We start from the raw sequence: 15,346 nt of genomic DNA, 5'->3' as shown, positions 1-15,346 counted from the left end.
GTGACACCAGCACACACTGCTCCCATCTCTGCTGCACGGGGCTGGGAAACAGCTCCTGCCCTTCATCATCCTCACTGCTCACCTCCTTGGCATGAGACTTGGGCAGGAGTATCTGCTTGGCTACGGGGTGAAGAGCATGGGAAGGTGATTTGAAGATGAGAAACTGCCTGTGGGTGCCTAAACCTGATATTCTGAGCACCTAAGCCTGATCTGCTGAACACCTGAGCCTGACATCCTGAACACCTGAGCCTGACATCCTGAACACCTGAGCCTGAAATCCTGAACCTAAACCTGACATCCTGAACACCTGAGCCTGACATCCTGAACATCTGAGCCTGATATTCTGAACATCTAAGGCTGACATCCTGAACATCTAAGGCTGACATCCTGAACATCTGAGCCTGACATCCTGAACCTAAACCTGGCATCCTGAACATCTGAGCCTGACATCCTGAACACCTGAGCCTGACATCCTGAACACCTGAGCCTGACATCCTGAACATCTAAGTCTGATATTCTGAACACCTGAGCCTGACATCCTGAACCTAAACCTGACATCCTGAACACCTGAGCCTGACATCCTGAACATCTAAGTCTGATATTCTGAACACCTGAGCCTGACATTCTGAACATCTAAGTCTGATATTCTGAACACCTGAGCCTGACATCCTGACCAGCCAGCTGAGTTTGAAGATGGAGGGGGATACCAAAGCCCTCTGAGCAGCCCATCACAGCTACCACAGCAACCCTTTGGGACCTCTTGGGATCATAATCCCGGGAAAAACAACAGCAAAATTCAGCAGGACTCGGGATTCTGAACCAAAATAAAAATTACTGCCAAACTTCCAGCAGATCTGCTTTGGGACTGAGGCTGGGACCTGAAAAGCATCTGAAGGAGGCAAACTGTGCTGAGCAGGTGCTGGGGGAGCAGGGGGCCCAAGGAGACCTTTCCTTGCTGCCCCACGATGATCTCTGGCTGAGGGCTCCTGGCCACGTGTGGAGGAGACAGAAAAAGCTTTGCAAGCTCCTTCCCAGCTCTGTTCCACCAAAAGCAAGGAAATATTTTTGGATAGGAGTGTGGGTTGGTGGATCTTCTTGAAGGATGGCTGGCCAGGAGGCTGAGGACTCTGGAGCAGAAATGCAGTCGGAAAAGTCGCGGATGATCCCTGGGCTGCCCCCGTACGACATGGATGAGCAGCTCCTGCCCGGGCAGCCCCGCAGCCCCTGCTGCTGCCTGGCCTGGACCCTGCTGGTAGGAACCATGAACTCCCTGCTCTTCCTCCTGAATTTGCTCCTGATGTTTGTTATCTTCACCGTCGTGCTGCTTCCCACCATCGTGGTGGTTTACTTTGGCTTCCAGTGCCACTCCCAGGTAAGTGCCACTCCCAGGTAAGTGCCACTCCTCAAGGGCAGGGCCACACCTGAGGGTTCCTCTGAGCCCCAGTGCCTGTAAAGGCCAGGTAAAACTCCCCAGGTTTTGGCTTTGGGCACGGATTTTTCCCTGTGTGAATAGTCTGGGCTGACAAGGACAGGTATTGTGGGAAGTTGGAGCTGTGTCCCCGTGGAGGTGCCAGGTGAGGTGAACACACTCCCTGTCCTGATGGAATTGCTGTTTGCATTTTAATTTCACAATTATTTCTCTCTTCTCTCTGGGATTTCTGTCCCTGAGAGCTGCCAACTGAGCTCACAGCCCTGCCTGGGCTCTGTTGAAGTAAGTTTAAGATCCATTAGGATCTGCCTAATTAGGATTAGTAAAATCTGACAGAATATCTAATCCCCTTCTCATGCCAGTCTAACATTGCTGTTCCCAACATTCTGTGCATTCCTCACACCAAAAATGAGCCTCCTTTGTCCATCCAGGCTCTGTTTGCTGCCCTCTGCATTGCATCATTTCCTTATTTACCAATCCCTTCATTTCCTTATTTACCAATCCCTTCATTTCCATATTTACCAATCCCTTCATTTCCTTATTTACCAATCCCTTCATTTCCATATGTACCAATCCCTTCATTTCCATATGTACCAATCCCTTCATTTCTTTATTTACCAATCCCTTCATTTCCATATGTACCAATCCCTCCTTGGTGTATTCCTTTAAACATTTTTGGGATCCCCTGACCGAGGGTGGGTGTGAAAAGCAATTCCCTGCTTTCCTCACAGGCATTAGACCAGCTCAATGTGCCTTTTTCATAAGTCATAAACAGGGCCTGCAAATTGGACTGAAAATGGGGAAAAACCCTCCCAGAACTGCCCCTTCCAGCTTCCCTCACCTTGGAAAACCTCGAGCTCTCCTTTGCAGCCACACTCCGAGGCTCTGAGGAGATGCAGGATGGTTTTGAGTGCAGCCAAGTGCACCAGAAGTGAAAGCCCCCGAGCTGCTGGAAGCTGGGAGGAGTTTTTTAAACTCAGCTTTTCCTTTCATGCAATCATAGCCAGGGGTTGTGGCTTCACCAGAGCAGCCCCTGTCTCTGGGCTGTGACTTTGGAGTGGCTCCCCAGCAGCCAGGGGCTGATTTCTGCACTGCAGCTCCATTAGATGCATTTATTGTTGGTTTTTAATGTGATTTAGTGTTCTTTTCACTGCTGAAAGGAAAAAAAGAATAAAGTCAGGGGGCACAGGGGCTGCCTGCAGCATTGGGAGTGCAGAATGAGTGCTCAGCTCAGCTCTGTGAAAAGAGGGCTCTAAACACCACCCAGCCAGGCCCAGAGAGGTTTGCTTTGCAAGGGGTCATTTCTGGCAGAAATGAGAGTGCACAGAGAGCAGAGCACAAAGGGCTCTGCAGAGCCATGGAATGGCCAGCATCTGGCTGCAGAACTGTATTCTTATTTTATTTATATAGTTATAGATATAATTTATATTTATTTTTATTGATATAAAAATATATTTTATAAAAATATATAAAATTTATAATATAACATCTATTTTATAAAATGATCTAGATATTATTTTATTTATTTATTTTTGTTCTTCCCAGTGTTGTGCCACACACAGATGTAGCACCAGGAGGATTTTTGATTTGGTTTGTGCCTGTCAGATGCTCTTGGATGATTTAATAAAGATGAGTGTTTCCTGGCAGGTTTTTCAGGCAGAAATGAGAGTGCAGAGAGAGCAGAGCACAAAGGGCTCTGCAGAGCCATGGAATGGCCAGCATCTGGTTGCAGAGCCTAACTGATTTCTGTATTTTAATTTTTTTATTTCTATAAAATATAAAGGGATGGTGACTCCATCAACTCCCTGCTTCCTGGGAATTCCCCAAATTCTCCTAAATCCACAGAATTCCCAGAATCCCCAGCTTGGAAGAGACCTCCAAGACCATCGAGTCCAACCCAGCCCCAACAGCTCAACTCAGCCCTGGCACCCAGGGCCACACCCAGGCTTTGTTAAACCCACCAGGGATGGGGACTGCACCACCTCCCTGGGCAGCCAGTCCAGAATTTATCACCTTTCTGTAAAAACCTTTATCACCTGTCTGTAAAAACCTTCTTCCCAATATCCAACCTGAATTTCCCTGGGTGCAGCTGAGGCTGTGTGCTCTGGTTCTGTCAGCTCCTGGAGAAGGAGGAACCCCAACCCAACCCCACCTTCCAGGAGCTGTAGCCAGTCCTGAGGTCACTTTATAAAAAACCTTCTATAAAAACCTTCTTCCCAATACCCAACCTGAATTTCCTTTGGTGCAGCTCGAGGCTGTGTGCTCTGGTTCTGTCAGCTCCTGGAGAAGGAGGAACCCCAACCCAGCCCCACCTTCCAGGAGCTGTAGCCAGTCCTGAGGTCACTTTATAAAAAACCTTCTATAAAAACCTTCTTCCCAATACCCAACCTGAATTTCCTTTGGTGCAGCTCGAGGCTGTGTGCTCTGGTTCTGTCAGCTCCTGGAGAAGGAAGAACCCCAACCCAGCCCCACCTTCCAGGAGCTGTAGCCAGTCCTGAGGTCACTTTATAAAAAACCTTCTATAAAAACCTTCTTCCCAATACCCAACCTGAATTTCCCTTGGTGCAGCTCGAGGCTGTGTGCTCCGGTTCAGTCAGCTCCTGGAGAAGGAAGAACCCCAACCCAGCCCCACCTTTCAGGGAGTGTAGCCAGTGCTGAGGTCACTTTATCACCTTTTCTGTGAAAACCTTCTTCCCAATACCCAACCTGAATTTCCCTTGGTGCAGCTCGAGGCTGTGTGCTCTGGTTCTGTCAGCTCCTGGAGAAGGAAGAACCCCAACCCAGCCTGACCTTTCAGGAGCTGTAGCCAGTGCTGAGGTCACTTTATCACCTTTCTATAAAAATCTTCTTCCCAATACCCAACCTGAATTTCCCTTGGTGCAGCTCAAGGCTGTGTGCTCTGGTTCTGTCAGCTCCTGGAGAAAGAAGAACCCCAACCCAGCCCCACCTTCCAGGGAGTGTAGCCAGTGCTGAGGTCACTTGCAGGAGCTCTTTCCCCAGGTACTGACCCTGGCTGTGCCTCTCTCTCCCCGCAGGTGCTGCACTCCTCTGCCAGCTACTGCAAGAGCGTCCTGGATGACAACAGCTCCTCTGCCCTCATCATCCTGGGCTTTGTCATCATGTCCCCCCTGCTGGTGGTGGCCATGGCCATTTACTGCAGCCTGGCCCGGCGCCTGCAGCTCCTGGTGTGCTGCCAGCCCTACAGCCTGGCCCTGTACAAGGGGGGCCGCTGGTGCCACCGTGGGGAGGGGGCTCTGTGCTGTGCCAGGGGCTGCAGCAGCCAGCTCAAGGCCTGGGTGTGACCCTGCAGCACCAGCAGTGTCCCCTCCCTGTGCCCCGTCCCCATCCTCAGCCCTCCCTGGGGAGCTGCTCGGCCAGGTCACCCCGTGCTTCATCCCAAAAATCCCCAAAATCTGCAAGAGAGGGAAAACACAGCGTGGGACAGGTGTGGGGTGGGCAGGGCAGCTTCATCCTCCTGTGCTTCATCCTAAAAATCCCCAAAATCTGCAAGAGAGGGAAAACACAGCGTGGGACAGGTGTGGGGTGGGCAGGGCAGCTTCATCCTCCTAAATCCTCCTGTGCTTCATCCCAAAAATCCCAAAAATCTGCAAGAGAGGGAAAACACAGCGTGGGACAGGTGTGGGGTGGGCAGGGCAGCTTCATTCTCCTGTGCTTCGTCCCAAAAATCCCCAAAATCTGCAAGAGAGGGAAAACACAGCGTGAGACAGGTGTGGGGTGGGCAGGGCAGCTTCATCCTTCCAAATCCTCCTGTGCTTCATCCCAAAAATCCCAAAAATCTGCAAGAGAGGGAAAACACAGCTTGAGACAGGTGTGGGGTGGGCAGGGCAGCTTCATCCTCCTAAATCCTCCTGTGCTTCATCCCAAAAATCCCAAAAATCTGCAAGAGAATGAAAACACACATGGGACAGGTGTGGGGTGGGCAGGGCAGCTTCATCCTCCTAAATCCTCCTGTGCTTCATCCCAAAAATCCCAAAAATCTGGAACAGAGTGGAAACACACATGGGACAAGTGTGGGGTGGGCAGGGCAGCTTCATTCTTCCAAATCCTCCTGTGCTTCATCCCAAAAATCTGCAAGAGAGGGAAAACACAGCGTGAGACAGGTGTGGGGTGGGCAGGGCAGCTTCATCCTCCTAAATCCTCCTGTGCTTCATCCCAAAAATCCCAAAAATCTGCAAGAGAGAGAAAACACAGCGTGGGACAGGTGTGGGGTGGGCAGGGCAGCTTCATTCTTCCAAATCCTCCTGTGCTTCATCCCAAAAATCTGCAAGAGAGGGAAAACACAGCGTGAGACAGGTGTGGGGTGGGCAGGGCAGCTTCATCCTTCCAAATCTTCCTGTGCTTCATCCCAAAAATCTCAAAAATCTGCAACAGAGTGGAAACACAGCGTGGGACAGGTGTGGGGTGGGCAGGGCAGCTTCATCCTTCCAAATCACCCTCTGGTTTATCCCAAAAAATCCCCAAAATCTGCAAGAGAGGGAAAACACATTGTGGGACAGGTGTGGGGTGGGCAGGGCAGCTTCATCCTCCTAAATCACCCTGTGCTTCATCCCAAAAATCCCAAAAATCTGCAACAGAATGAAAACACAGTGTGGGACAGGTGTGGGGTGGGCAGGGCAGCTTCATCCCCCCAAATACTCTCTGCTGTTGTTTTTGGTGGTGTTTTTGGTGTTGTTCCTGCTCATCACTGCCTGCTGGCCCCTTTGTCCCCTCTAGAGCCATTCCCAGTTTTCTGTAGAAATAAAGTTTGTGCCCAATCCCCTCCTGGAGGAGTTTGTTCTGTCTCAAAGCCCTGGCTGCAGCAGAGCCACCTCTTGTTCTCCACTGTGAGGTAAAATGGAATTTTTGTTCTCTTTCTGATTATTTTCTTTAAATTTTTTTAAAATCAATTTTCTGATTGATTTTTCCTGCTATTTGCCCTGATACCACCCAGAGGAATAACCAGGGGTGGATACAGGGGGGAGTGAACTGGAGGGGAAAAAAAAAAAAAAAAAAAAAAAGGAGGAAAACAAGATGACATTTTCTGACAAGACTGAAGAAAAACAAGAAAGTTCTGTTCCAGGCCAGGGAGATCTGCTGGAGGATAACAAGGTTTTGCCTGAGGGCAGTGTCTGCTCACTGGGTACAGATATTTGATATGAGCTGCTGTTCCTTTTGCTCACCTGTTGTTTAATCCAAGTGCTTTTCAGAGGAAAACATCCTTCAGCCTGGCAGGGCTGCAGGTATTGTCATGAACCCTGCAAAGAAACCCAGAGCTATTTGCTACAGCCTCCCCAATAAAGCAAAATTGTATTTCAGCTGGCATTTCATGGCACAGAGTATTTTAATAACAGAGGGGAAATGAATTTCCCTGCAGGGGCAGCAGAGCAGACAGCCCAGGGTGCCCTGGCAGGGGCAGAGACATCCCCAGGAGCTCCAGGTGAAGCTGGATCCATCCTGAATTCCCTGTAGAGAGACTCTGGAGAAACAGAACCAGAGCAGAGCCATGTCCTGAGCCTTGGCTCAGCTCCTGGGGAAGAGTTGGTGAGGAGTTGGTGAGGAGTTGGTGCAGGGTTGATGCAGGGCTGGTGAAGGGTTGGTGAATAACTGGTGCAGGGCTGGTGCAGAGCTGGTGAAGAACTGGTGCAGGGTTGGTGAAGGGTTGGTGCAGGGTTGGTGCAGGGTTGGTGAAGAACTGGTGCAGAGTTGGTGCAGAGTTGGTGCAGAGTTGGTGCAGAGTTGGTGCAGAGTTGGTGAAGGGTTGGTGAAGGGTTGGTGAAGAACTGGTGAAGAGTTGGTGCAGAGTTGGTGAAGAACTGGTGAAGAACTGGTGCAGGGTTGGTGCAGGGTTGGTGAAGGGTTGGTGAAGAACTGGTGAAGGGTTGGTGAAGAACTGGTGAAGGGTTGGTGCAGGGCTGGTGAAGAACTGGTGCAGGGTTGGTGCAGGAAGGATTTGCTGGCTCAGACCCCCTGCTCCCTCCGAAGGCTCACCCAGTGTGCAAACCTGGAGATAAGAAATGCTGATTCACAAATGCCATGGGATGGGACAGACACTGCTGAGAGAGAAAACAAGGTTTGTAAAGGAGACTGGACACTGTGGAGAGACAGAACTAGCAAAGATGCCCTGCAGCAGGACCCACGAGGGTTATAATTTTAATTTGAGATGGATTTAATTTGAGATGGATTTAATTTGAGATGGATTTAATTTGAGATGACTGGCTTTAAGGCATTTACAGCATGCTGTGGGAGAGCTCCTGTTCCTTCCTGGAGCCAGCTCCCCTCTCTCCCACTCCCTTTCCCCTCTGAGCTCTCAGCCCCTGGCTGGGATTGTGCCACTTTTGGGGACAGATGTTGTGACAAAGAGCACTTTTCTCCCAAGCACCAGCTGCCCCTCACCTGCTGCTGTGGAGGCAGAAAAAACCTCTTGGCTTGGGATATTCCTTCTAGCACAGCTGGGCTGCAGACACTCAGAAATCCAGGGAAAAATAAAACACAGGGAATGAAACAGAGAGGAAATCAGCCAGTGCTTCAGAGCACCAGGGAATTTGGGGTCAGTTTATGGGAAAAGGGTTCATTCAGCCTCCTGATTTCCTGCTGGTTCATGAGCCCACTCTCCAGATCCCACAGAAACAGAGGGAGCGGGGAGAAGGAAAAAAATTGCAATGAAAGATGGTTCTAGCTTAAAGAATTCAAAATGAAACTCACCCAGGGTGTGAATAACTCTCATTTTTCTGCTTTGCTCTCATACCTGGGCGTGGCTCTGCCCACCTGGGCTGCCCCATCCCTGTCAGCACCTGGGAAATCAGATTTCCTTGGGCTTGCAGAGCTCCTGTGGGTGGAACTCAGCTCAGCTGCTTGGCTCCTGCATGAGGGGCTCTTTGTTCACGGGGATTTTTGGTCCTTCCTTTTGTCCTTTAACTTCTCTCTGCTCCTGCAAGAAGGATTTTGGCCACACCAAGGTGGCAGGCAAAGCCTCTGGGGAGATTTTGGGGTTGTCTCGTGGAGGCAGCACTGGTGGGGAGCAGGGTTTGTTGTGCCCTGGGAGTTGGGAAAAGGCAGGAAAGGAAATTTCTGGGTGTACAAACCCTGCAGCACCTGGAAGGAAATTTCTGGGTGTACAAACCCTGCAGCACCTGGAAGGAAATTTCTGGGTGTACAAACCCTGCAGCACCTGGAAGGAAATTTCTGGGTGTACAAACCCTGCAGCACCTGGAAGGAAATTTCTGGGGGTACAAACCATGCAAGCACCTGGAAGGAAATTTCTGGGGGTACAAATCCTGTAGGAGCTGGAAGGAAATTTCTGGGTGTAAAAATCCTGCAGGAGCTGGAAGGAAATTTCTGGGGGTACAAATCCTGCAGGAGCTGGAAGGAAATTTCTGGGGGTACAAACCCTACAAGCACCTGGAAAGAAATTCCAGGTGCTTGAAGGGTTTGTACACCCAGAATGGTGTACAAACCCTACAAGCACCTGGAATTTCTTTATGGGTGTACAAACCCTACAAACACCAAATTCCCTCATTCCCAGCAGAAGCAGCAAAGCTGTGTTGGTGCTGAGCCACTCCACAGCAAGATCATGATTCAAGGCAAAACAGGAGACCAAAAAATTCAATTTTTTGTCCCAGGACAGCCTCGAAGGAGAGAGGAAATCAACCCTGGCTGGTGGACCTGCAGCCCAGCAGAGGGGCTGAGCTGCAGCACCTCCCTGTCAGCCCTGCTGCATGGGGCTGCTCAGAAAAACCCCAGGAACATCCTGGAGACCTGGAAAACTCCTGGAAAACTCCCTGCACGGCCTGGCCAAGGGCTTGGCTGGCTGCAGACGTTTCCGTGAGGTCACTCTTGGAGTTCCTCCCGTGTCTGGAACCTTCACGAGAGGAAATTCAAATGTTTGGGGCTTTGTGATGCCTCCTGTGTCTCACTCTGGTGCAGTGGGGGGCAAAAGGGGCTTTGCTGGGTTTGGGGTCCACCAGGGTTTGGGATCCACCAGGGTTTGGGGTCCTCCAGGTTTTGGGATCCTCCAGGATTTGGGACCCTGCAGGGTCTGGGGTCCTGCAGGGTTTGGGATATTCCAGGGTTTGGGATACTCCAGGGTTTGGGACCCTGCAGGGTCTGGGGTCCTCCAGGGTTTGGGATACTCCAGGGTTTGGGATACTCCAGGGTTTGGGATCCTGCAGGGTTTGGGGTCCTGCAGGGTTTGGGGTCCTGCAGGATGTGGGGTCCTGCAGGGTTTGGGATCCTCCAGGATTTGGGATCCTCCAGGATTTGGGATCCTCCAGGATCTGGGGTCATGCAGGGTTTGGGGTCCTGCAGGATTTGGGATCCTCCAGGATCTGGGATCCTGCAGGATTTGGGACCATACAAGATTTGGGATCCTCTGGGATTTGGGATCCTCCAGGATTTTGGATCTCCTAGGATTTGGGACATTTCAGGATTTGGGACCCTGCAGGATTTTTTGATATCAGGGTCTTTTTGAGATCCTCCTACACCTGTGGAAGAGCAGAGAGGACATTTCTGCCCAACAGTGCCACTGATTTGTAGCTGAAAAAGCAAATTTATCTTGCAGAAAGAGCCTGATCCACCATGGAAGAGCAGAGAGGGCATTTCTGCCACTGATCTGGGGCTGAAAAAGCAAATTTATGTTCTAAAAAGAGCTTGAACCCCATGTGGAAGAGCAGAGGGGCATTTCTGCCACTGATTTGTGGCTGAAAAAGCAAATTTATCTTGCAGAGAGAGCCTGATCCACCGTGGAAGAGCAGAGAGGGCATTTCTGCCCCTGATCTGGGGGGATTTTTGTGCTCTGCCTGTTCTTTCACCATTCAGGAATTCCTGCAGCCAGCTCTGGAACAAAAGTCTTTTATCCCCAGAAGAGATGGGAATTGTTTGGAATTTGTGATTTGCACAAATCTCTTTCTCTGGAGTGGCAGCTTTTGCCCAGGCTGGCGTGGGAGGAAGGACAGAGAGCCCTGCACTGCCCTGGCCTTGTTTGTCCATCAAATAAAAGTGAGAAATGAATTTGCAGAGGATTTTTTAAAGCCCTAACAGAAGGCCTGGTGGTCCCAGCTGAACTCTGCATCCCTGCAGAAGAAAAAAACTAAAAAATGAAAATCAAAATTAAAACCAACAACAAAAAGCACACACCTCAAAACCCCCAAAAACCCAAATAAACGAAAAACCAACCAACCAAACAAACAAAAAACAAACAAACAAACAAAACACCAAAAAAACCCAAGAAAACAAACCAACCAAACCCAAACCAAAAAAACCCCAAACCAACAAAAACCCCCAAAAACCAAACAAACAAAAAAGAAAAAACAACAACCAAAAAAGCCCCCCCCAAAAAAGCCCCCCCCAAAAAAACCCCCAAAAAAACCCCCAAAAAACCCCAAAAAACAAGAAACCAAACCAACCAAACCCAAACCAAAAAAACCTAAAACCAACAAAAAACCCCCAAAAACCAAACAAACAGAAAAGGAAAAACAGAAGCAACAACCAAAAAAAAACCCCAAAAAACTCAAAAAAACCCAAAAAACCCCCAAAAAACAAGAAACCAAACAAACCAAACCTAAACAAAAAAAACCCCAAACCAACAAAACCCCCCAAAAACCAAACAAACTAAAAAGAAAAAACAACAACAAAAAACCCAAAAAACCCCAAAAAACCCCAAAAAACCCAAAAAAACCCAAAAAACCAAACAACCAAACCCAAACAAAAAAACTCAAACCAACAAACCCCCTAAAAAAACCCTAAAAAATCCCCCAAAAGCAAACCAAAGAAAAAAAAAACCACAAAAAACACCCCAAAAAACACCCAAAAACCAGAAAAAAAACCCCAAAAAACCCAAAAACCCCAAAACAAACCAGCCCCCAAACAGCAATAAAATAAACCAAAAAAACACCACCCCAAATTGTTGTTTTGGGGGTTTTTTCCTCTTTTCCAGATGCACAAATGTAGGAGATCAGAGGTGCTGAGGGAGGCTGGGAGCAGCTCCTGACGTGGGGGGAAATTCCTCAGGAAGCTCCGGCTGAGGAGATTCTCCTAAATTTGGATTTTCCAGGGGCTCCGGGCTCCCCTGACAGGATGGAGACAGGACAAAGGAGTCGAGAAATAAAGGAAATGGTTCCCTGCAAAGAATGGGCTAAAAATGGAGCTGTCCCTGCCGAGCCCGGGGGCTGCTCGGAACTGAGGCCAAATTCGGAGCTGAACACAAATTTTGGAACTGAATCTGATTTTTGGAGATGAATCCAAATTTTGGAGCTGAACCCAAATTTGGAGCTGAACCCAAATTTTGGAGCTGAAATCGATTTTTGGAGCTGAACCCAATTCTTGGAGATGAATCTGATTTTTGGAGTTGAATCCAAATTTTGGAGCTGACCCCAATTTTTGGAGCTGAATCTGATTTTTGGAGCTGAACCCAATTTTTGGAACTTAGTCCAATTTTTGGAGCTGTACCAAATTTTTAGAGTTGACCCCGATTTTTGGAGCTGAATCTGAATTTTGGAGCTGAACACAAATTTTGGAACTGAACCCAATTTTTGGAGCTGAACCCAATTCTTGGAGCTGAACCCAATTTTTGGAGCTGAATCTGATTTTTGGAGATGAATCCAAATTTTGGAGCTGAACCCAAATTTTGGAGATGAATCTGATTTTTGGAACTGAACCCAATTTTTGGAAATGAATCCAATTTTTGGAGCTGACCCCAATTTTTGGAAATTAATCCGATTTTTGGAGCTGAACCCAATTTTTGGAAGTGACCCAAATTTTTGGAGCTGAACCCAAATTTTGGAGCTGAACCCAAATTTTGGAACTTAGTACAATTTTTGGAGCTGAACCAAATTTTTAGAGTTGACCCCGATTTTTAGAGCTGAACACAAATTTTGGAACTGAACCCAATTTTTGGAACTGACCCCAATTTTTGGAGCTGAACCCAAATTTTGAAGCTGAACCCAAATTTTGGAGCCGAAATTGATTTTTGGAGATGAATCCGAATTCTGGAGCAGAATCTGATTTTTGGAGCTGAACCCAAATTTTGGAGATTAACCCGATTATTGGACCTGAATGCAAATTTTGGAGCTGACCCCAATTTTTGGAACTAAGTCCAATTTTTGGAGCTGACCCAAATTTTTGGAGCTGAAATATTATATTATATTATATTATATTATATTATATTATATTATATTATATTATATTATATTATATTATATTATATTATATTATATTATATTATATTATATTATATTATATTATATTATATTATATTATATTATATTATATTTTTAACGTATAATGTAGAACATGTAACATATATTATATAATACATAAAATATATATTAATATATAAATAATAAATTATCTATAATATTATAATATTAATAATTCATATTATAATATATAATAGTTAAATATATTTCTAGATAATATTCATAATGCTATTTAATTAGCAGTTTTATAATAGCAACATGAATTTTAATGCGATTTTAACCTCTAAATTTAGAATATCTATTCTACAAATCTGTCGAATGACCCAAAGTCCCCTCGGTGACCACGGAGGAGCCGCTGCCAGCTCTGGCATCCTCGGGGAAACCGAAACCTGGGCGGGCGGCTGCGAACATTTCTATTTCTGTAGTTTGTGTCCCACCGACAAAAACAGGCGATGGCTCGGGCTGGGCCCGGCCCGCGGGGACAGCGGGGACAGAGGGGACAGCGGGGACAGCGGGGACAGTGGGGACAGAGGGGACAGAGGGGACAGCGGGGACAGCGGGGACAGTGGGGACAGAGGGGACAGAGGGGACAGAGGGGGACAGAGGGGACAGAGGGGGACAGCGGGGACAGAGGGGACAGCGGGGACCGCGGGGACAGAGGGGACAGCGGGGACAGCGGGGACAGTGGGGACAGAGGGGACAGAGGGGACAGAGGGGACAGAGGGGAGCGAGAGCTGCTCTGCTGGGACTCATCAGCAGGGATGCGTTAATTAGCAGGGGTTCTTCAGCAGGAATTCATTCATTAACAGGAGTTCATCAGCAGAGATTCATTCATTAGCAGAAATTCATTAATTAATAGGAATTCATTAATTAACAGGAATTCATTAGCAGGAATTCATTAATTAACAGGGGTTCATCAGCAGGAATTCATTAATTAACAGGCATTCATCAGCAGGAATTCATTCATTAGCAGAAATTAATTAATTAATTAATTAGCAGAAATTCATTCATTAACAGGGGTTCTTCAGCAGAAATTCATTCATGAGCAGGACTTCATTAGCAGAAATTAATTCATTAGCAGAAATTAATTAATTAATTAATTAGCAGAAATTCATTAATTAACAGGAATTCATCAGCAGAGATTCATTAATTAACAGGGGTTCATCAGCAGAAATTCATTAATTAGCAGGGGTTCTTCAGCAGGAATTCATTCATGAGCAGGACTTCATTAGCAGAAATTAATTCATTGGCAGAAATTAATTAATTAATTGATTGATTAGCAGGAATTCATTCATTAGCAGGGGTTCTTCAGCAGAGATTCATTAATTAACAGGAATTCTTCAGCAGGAATTCATTAATTAACAGGAATTCATCAGCAGGAATTCATTAATTAACAGGAATTCTTCAGCAGGAATTCATTAATTAACAGGAATTCATCAGCAGGAATTCATTAATTAACCGGGGTTCTTCAGCAGGAATGCATTCATTAACACGGGTTCATCATCAGGGATTCATTAATTAACAGGAATTCATCAGCAGAAATTCATTCATTAGCAGAAATTAATTAATTAATTAATTAGCAGAAATTCATTAATTAACAGGAATTCATCAGCAGGAATTCATTAATTAGCAGGGGTTCATCAGCAGGAATTCATTCATTACCCAGAATTCATCAGCAGAAATTCATTCATCAGCAGAAATTAGTTAATTAATTAATTAGCAGAAATAAATTAGCAGGAATTCATTAATTAACAGGAATTCATCAGCAGGAATTCATTCATGAGCAGGACTTCATTAGCAGAAATTCATTCATTAGCAGAAATTAATTAATTAATTAATTAGCAGGAATCCACTAATTAACAGGAATTCATCAGCAGAAATTCATTCATTAGCAAAAGATAAGTTGCAGAAATTAATTAATTAGCAGAAATTAATGAGCAGAAATTAATTAATTAGCAGAAATTCATTCATGAACAGAAATTAATGAGCAGAAATTAATTAATTAGCAGAAAATAATTAATTAGCAGAAATTAATTAGCAGAAATTCATTCATTAGCAGAAATTAATTAATTAGCAGAAATTATTTAGCAGAAATTCATTCATTAGCGGGAATTAATGAGCAGAAATTAATTCATTAACAGAAACTAATTAGCAGGAATTAATTGATTAGCAGAAATTAATTAAAAAATAAAATTAATTAAAAATCTGTAAAACCCAACTAGAAATGTGTAAAACCCAACTATAACTCTAGAACACATCACTAAAAATCGATAAAAAATAAATATAAACCTATAAAACATCAACATAAATCTGTAAATCTTCTCGTAACATCTGTACGTGATCTTTGCCTTTTAATGGTGAAAGTTATGGTGGGATCTGGTGGGATCTGGTGGGATCTGGTGGGATCAGGTGGGATCTGGTGGGATCTGGTGGGATCTGGTGGGATTGGGTGGGGTCTAATGGGATTTGGTGGGATCTGATGGGATCTAATGGGATCTGATGGGATCTAATGGGATTTGGTGGGATCTGGTGGGATCTAATGGGATCTGATGGGATCTAATGGGATTTGGTGGGATCTGGTGGGATCTAATGGAATCTGATGGGATCTGATGGGATTGGGTGGGGTCTAATGGGATCTGATGGGATCGGGTGGGATCTGGTGGGATCTGATGGGGTTTGGTGGGATCGGGTGGGATCTGATGGGATTGGGTGGGATTGGGTGGGG

At 46.3% G+C, this 15,346-nt stretch overlaps 1 protein-coding gene across 1 annotated transcript; it reads left to right on the top strand.

Moving 5' to 3' along the window:
• Positions 1 to 779: 779 nt before the first annotated feature.
• TMEM88B (transmembrane protein 88B) lies at positions 780 to 5,158 on the top strand. The gene is made up of 2 exons (XM_059866843.1): positions 780 to 1,372; positions 4,465 to 5,158. Exons 1-2 carry the CDS (start codon positions 1,103 to 1,105, stop codon positions 4,729 to 4,731), a joined length of 537 nt encoding a protein of 178 aa, XP_059722826.1. The 5' UTR covers positions 780 to 1,102; the 3' UTR covers positions 4,732 to 5,158.
• The last annotated feature ends 10,188 nt before the right edge of the window (positions 5,159 to 15,346 follow it).

Source organism: Haemorhous mexicanus, chromosome 23, assembly GCF_027477595.1.
Source record: "Haemorhous mexicanus isolate bHaeMex1 chromosome 23, bHaeMex1.pri, whole genome shotgun sequence".
NCBI classification, from domain to species: Eukaryota; Metazoa; Chordata; class Aves; order Passeriformes; family Fringillidae; genus Haemorhous; species Haemorhous mexicanus.
This window is presented reverse-complemented; position numbering and strand designations above follow the sequence as displayed.